We start from the raw sequence: 6,081 nt of genomic DNA, 5'->3' as shown, positions 1-6,081 counted from the left end.
CGAGCAGGTGGCTGGGGCGCTGGGAGCCCTCACCTGCCAGGCAGGTGGCTGACGGCAGCCGTTCACCACCGCACGCAGGAGCCGGGCTTCTTCGTTGATTGACAGCAAGAGCCACACGCAGGGGGCACCGGCTTGGCCCCGCAGATGTGGGTGGTGACAGTGGCCAGCAGGGGGTGGGGCGCCCGGGCTCCATGAACCCCGCCCGCGACGCTCAGTCACCCGGTAAAGGCACTGACAAGTCCTGCGCAAGAGGGAACCTGTTCCCAAACTTGGTTCCCCACGGAACCCCGCCGCTTGCATCTGTCGGAAGAACACTCCCAGTGTTCCCGGGAGTCCCATTGGGGACCGGGGTTCGAGTTTATTCTTTAGGTCTCTTCACTCCTGCATTTTCTTTTCTTCACAAATCGGGGAGGATACTGCCCACCTCGCAGATCATATCGTGAGGCTGGGGGTCGGTCAGGGGGGGATGCCCTCACTCGTGGTCCCCCCTGCCCCTTGCCAGGCCCCACTCCAGTGCCCAGGTCAGCCAGGGCGGCCTCTCCCCGCTGGGCACCTCGGGGGCTGCGGTCCCGGCTGGCACTGCCTCAGCAGCCCTCCTACCCGATGCTGCCCCATGTCCCATGCAGATGTGCGTGTGTGCATGTCTGTACATGCACATGTGTGTCTGTGCATGCACATGTGCATGTGTGTGCACGTCCGTGCATGCACACATGTGTGTATGTATGCATATGTGCGTGTGTATGTGTGCACATCTGTGCATGCACATGTGCATGTGTGTATGTGTGTGCATGCACATGTGCGTGTGTGCATGTGTGCACGTCTGTGCGTGCACATCTGTGCGTGCGTGCATGTGTGCATGCCTGTCCACGCACATGTGCGTGTGCACGCACATGTGCGTGCGTGTATGTATGTATGTGCATGCACATGTGCATGCGTGTGCATGTCTGTGTATGTATGTGCATGCACGTGCACACACACATATGTGTGCACGCACATGCCCTGGCCTGGAGTCCCTCTCTCTCCCCTCCTCCCTCACTAAGGGGCCATCCATGTGGGTCCTCCTTGCATCCTCCTAGACACCCCAGTCCCCTTTCCACCTCACCCTTAGGGTCCCAGGGGAGCCACTCTGCTCTGCAGCCCTTGTAGGGGGAGCTCACCCTGACCCCAGCCAGGCACCCCAAGAGCGTCTTCCGACCTCTCACCCCTTCCACAGCCTGCTCCTCGCTGCGGCCCCTCCCGGCTTGGCCGTACTGCCCGCCCGGTGCCTGGCACAGTGGGGCCGCAGGCACAGCGTGTCCCAAAGGCCTGCTCGCCGGCTGTGCCCGCCTGCCCCCCAACCCCCACCTGATATGACCGCACAGGGGGGCTGTGCCCACTCATGACCCTCTCCCCCCGCTAGGAGCTGAGTGCCTGCTCTACCCGCCACCCGCCCGGGCTGAGCCGGGCCGACACCTTACATTCATGCAGCAGGAGGAGGTGAGGAGGGGCTGCAATGTGAGAACGGGGAAGCCCGGGCAAAACCCAGCTCAGCCCTGCCCGGCCGGCCGGCGTGACTCAGTGGCTGAGCATCGACCGATGAACCAGGAGGTCACAGTTCGACTCCTGGTCAGGGCACAGGCCCGGGTTGTGGGCTCCATCCCCAGTAAGAGGCGTGCGGGAGGCAGCTGCTCGGTGATTCTCTCTCATCATGGATGTCTTTATCTCAGTCCCCCTCTCCCTTCCTCTCTGAAATCAATAAAAACATATATACTTATTTTATTTATTTATTTTAAATCTTCCCCCGAGGATATTTTCCTATTGATTTTGAGAGAGCGAGGAAGGGAGAGGGAGAGACAGAGAGAAACATCGATGTGAGAGAGACACATCGATGGGTTGCCTCCTGCACGCGCCCCGACCAGGGCCCGGGCCGGGGAGGAGCCTGCAACCCAGGTACGTGTCCTTGACCGGAATTGAACCCGGGACCCTTTGGTCCGCAGGCCGACGCACTGGCCACTGAGCCGCACTGGCCAGGGCAAAGCATGTGTGTGTGTGTGTGTGTGTGTGTGTGTGTGTGTGTGTGTATTTTAAAAGCCCCAGCCCTCAGGGTCAGCCTTGGAGGAGGCCTGACCCACAGCCTGGGGGCCTGCTGAGTGGTCCCATGTTAGTGCGTAGGAACGACTCCAGACCCCAGATGTCACACCCGGCTGGTCCCACACCCACCTCTGCCCATCTGTCACCCCGCTCACCGCCCGCCGCTCCCCTCCCTCCAGCCGCCTCTCTGGACGTTTGCCGAACGAACCCGCCTGGACACATCGGCCCTTCCGCTTCCGTGTGTCGAAGCAAGAGATGCCATTCACGCGCGCTTCTAAAATTAATTCCGAACAGCTTTTATTTTCAGGTCTGGGTCGGATTCCCCAATTTGGAAAACATAAAAACTCCACGCGGAAGTACCTTGTTGAAAACAATGATCTCTTCAGGGGAAAGGCTGGCTCTGCATTCGCTTTGCCAGATTAGAGAGATTGGGTTTTTTTAACATAAAAACTCCACGCGGAAGTACCTTGTTGAAAACATTGATCTCACTCTTCAGGGGAAAGGCTGGCTCTGCATTTGCTTTGCCGGGTTAGTGAGATTGGTTTTTTTAATAAAAAAATATTTTTATTGATTTTAGAGAGGAAGAGAGAGGAAGGGAGAGAGAAACATCAATAATGAGAGAGAATCACGGATCAGCTGCCTCCTGCACGCCCCCCACTGGGGATGGAGCCTGCAACCCGGGCATGTGCCCTGATCGGGAATCGAACCCGTGACCACCTGGTTCACAGGTCGACGCTCAACCGCTGAGCCCCGCCGCCTGGGCCAGATCGAGTCTTGACCGTGGGTGAATGGCTGAGGTTAGCAGTCGGCCTGGGTGTCCATCCATCCGAAGGACCTGGAACCGGGAGGCCGGGTTCCAGCTCTGACTCTCGGGGTCTGGACTCAGGAGACCCTTCATCCGTTGAGAGATGAGCTCTGTCTATCTGAGCCCCGTATGCCAAACGAGGGGCCCGTCACCCTACGCCCCCCAGCAACTGCAGGGTGGCCGTGGTGCCGCCCAGACATGCTCATCAACACAAGGGTGCCACCTGCAAAGGTGCTTGTCTGGGTGGCGGCTGGACAGGAAGGCACGGACACGCACCCGGAGCTCTCGCGGGATGAGAACTGGACGCTCCCGCCGCTGCCCACGAAGCTCAGGGTGCGGCTCAGTTGTCACTGCAGCAGAACCCAGCCCCGTCCTGACTAATACACCTAAGTCCGGATGGGAGGGGACAGCAGCCTGGGCTAGAGCGGTGGAGGGAGAGGGAGACGGACGTGGGTGCGTCTGAGAGAGACTTAGGAGGTGGGACGAACAGGCCGGTGGCTGTGTGGCCACCAGGGAGGAAGCAGGCTCCCCTGGCAACCCCCTTTCTTCTTGTAGGGGCACCTCGCTCAGACTTTTCCAGAAACCCACGGGTTCTTTATGTTAAGACTAGAGGCCCAGTGCACGAAATTCATACACGGGTAGGGTCCTAGCAACTACTGGCTGCCAGCCAGGGCCTCCCTTCCCCCAGCTGCCTGCCGCTGCTGGCCCAAGGGTGGGGGGGTCAGCCAGGGGGAGGGGCCGTGGGCGGTTGGCTGGCTGGCCCCGCCCCCTGACCGAACCCCGGTTGAGGGGACAATTTGCATATTAGGCTTTTATTATATAGGATGTACCATTCTAGCCTGGCTGGCGTGGCTCAGTGGTTGAGCGTCAACCCATGAACCAGGAGGTCACAGTTCGATTCCCGGTCAGGGCACATGCCCGGGTTGCAGGCTTGATCCCCAGTGTGGGGCGTGGCCCTCCCGGAGGAGTCTGGGCGTTGGCAGCGTTCTGGGCTCCTGCCCAGTCCACGGGGACAGCTCCTACATCAACACCGGGGGCCGAGCTCTGTTCTTGGCTGCTTGCACGCGGGCCCCGGCTCCAGGCTCCCACGGAGTCCGGGCATCGGGACCGTGGGCTGCGGACGCCTCGGTGAGTGTTCCCTAAAACTCGTGGGACCCCGGCAGACACAGGAGCCACCTGGCAGAAGTCTCGGTGACGCGTTTTCACGGCGGTTAATTGTGTTTCTCTCCCCCCGCCCCTCTATGTATCTTGGCAGAGAATGATAAACTCAAACCGCCCCACCCCCACACCAGCCCATATCTTTATGTGGCTGGTGGGCCAAAAGCTCAGGTGTTGGCCCTGGCCGGTGTGGCTCAGTGGATAATAGAGTGTGAGCTTGCTGACTGAAGCTCTCTGAAATCAGTAAAAATATATTTAAAACACACACAATGTGCCATCCTATCTTTATGTCCAGGGTCAGGGCTCAGTGTTGACGTGCCAGAGGCCCAGGTGAGCCGCTGCGTCCCTGAGGAGGACCCGGTCGTAAGGTGGAAGCTGCCTGTGTGTCAGCTGCAGTTTATGGAGAAGACCTACTGTGGGTGTTGTGCTAGGACTTGGCACACAGCACCCAGGTTACTACTCGGGACAGGGCTGCCAGGCGGGCTCTCTTACGGCCTCCATCTCGCCGATGGGGAAACTGAGGCCCAGAGAACTCTGCAGGAGGCGGCAGAAGCAGGACCCCGAGCCAGTGTGTGTGGCTGGAGACCCGTGGTCAGAGGCGGAGTCACGTAGCTGCTCAGGGATGGGCGGGGAGCAGAGGCTGTGCCATGGAGGGGCTGCAGGGCCGGAGGCAGCCGATCCATGATTCTCTCTCATCATGGATGTTTCTCTCTCTCTCTCTCTCTCTCTCTCTCTCTCTCCCTTCCTCTCTGGAATCAATACAAATATATTCAAAACAAAACAACAGAAGCTCGGGTTTTGGAGTCAGGCAGCCTGGGTTCAGGTGCAGGCTCTGTAACTGTGAACAGGGGACTTGAACATCTCTGGGCCTCAGTTTTGTCATCTCAAAAATGGGTCAACAGTAATAACCCCCCCCCTCCCCAGGGCTGTTGGGATGACTAAGGCAGGTGCCACGTGTCAAACATGCTCTCTGGCGCCGGGCACACAGTAGGTGCTCAATAAATTGTGTTTCCTGAGACCAGGTATGTTTGGTCTGGTTTTTGAAGCGCTCTGCAAACAAGACATACACCCATCTAAGCCCGCACTCACGCCCCATCGAGGCTGAAGGGCACGTACCAGTGAGTTTGGGCACAGGTGACTTTTTTTAAAATTATTTTTTAAAAATTATTATTTTTAAGATATATTTATTGATTTTAGAGAGGAAGGGAGAGGGAGAGGGAGCTAGAAACACCAATGATGAGAGAGAATCATGGATCAGCTGCCTCCTGCACGCCTCCCATTGGGGATCGAGCCGGCAACCCGGGCATGTGCCCTTGACAGGAATCGAACCCGGGACCCTTGAGTCTGCAGACCCAGGCTCTATTCGCTGAGCCACACCTGCCAGGGCCGGAGGTGGCTTTTTAAAGCTAATAAACAAGAATGTGTGTGAGGACCCCTTGTCCAGGCTGCAGGCAGAAGCGGGATGCTCTGATTGACAGGCTCGGCCCGCAGCACGTGCCCTGCACGTGCCTCCGCTGTGAGTCTGCTCACGTGACCGGCGAGAGGGGTGAGGCTTTCCTGCCCTCACGCAGCCCAACTCTGATCTCGCGGGACCTTGAGACCTCGCGAGACGTGGCTGGTTGCCGCACCTGGTCCGGCTTCGCGCGCCTCGCCGCCGCCTCCACCACCAATGCTGTGGGAATAGCGGGCGCCTGTGACCAGGGTCCCACCCGCTCCCTTAGGGCGCGTCCTGCCCGGACACAGCCCCTGAGGGTCTGCTCGGAGCCCCTCACACAGAGCGGCCCTGCGCCCCCTCAGGCCTCGGTCCCTCACGGACCCTGAGTTGCCTCAGTCGAGGCCCGCGTGCCAGCTCGTGCGTGGATGGCCTGCATCCGCGTGAGGACCCTCCACTGGTGAGTGAGCGCAGGGAGGAAGGTACCTGGAGTGTCCCGTGCGTGGAGGGGAGCAGCAGGGAGGCGGCTTGAGGATAAGGCCTGCTGAGCGGGTACTAGGTCCCTCAGGGCTGGGGGCGGGGCCATGCGGGTGGGGTGTGGCCTAGGCGGAATGTG

The 6,081-nt window shown here is 59.5% G+C and overlaps 1 protein-coding gene across 1 annotated transcript in view; it reads right to left on the bottom strand.

The window, feature by feature from the left end:
- Window positions 1-6,081, bottom strand: part of RASGRF1 (Ras protein-specific guanine nucleotide-releasing factor 1) — a gene marked incomplete at its 3' end in the record, with an annotated part of 74,947 nt that overhangs the window by 62,704 nt on the left and 6,162 nt on the right. Inside the window, exon 2 of the mRNA XM_014529208.1 lies at window positions 4,094-4,101. Within this exon, the coding sequence (XP_014384694.1) occupies window positions 4,094-4,101 (8 nt within the window). The remainder of the gene's footprint in view (window positions 1-4,093; window positions 4,102-6,081) is intronic.

The sequence above is a fragment of the Myotis brandtii genome, unplaced genomic scaffold (genome assembly GCF_000412655.1).
Source record: "Myotis brandtii unplaced genomic scaffold, ASM41265v1 scaffold1166, whole genome shotgun sequence".
NCBI classification, from domain to species: Eukaryota; Metazoa; Chordata; class Mammalia; order Chiroptera; family Vespertilionidae; genus Myotis; species Myotis brandtii.
The sequence above is the reverse complement of the archived record's forward strand: the minus strand, read 5'-3'. Positions and strand labels throughout refer to the sequence as shown.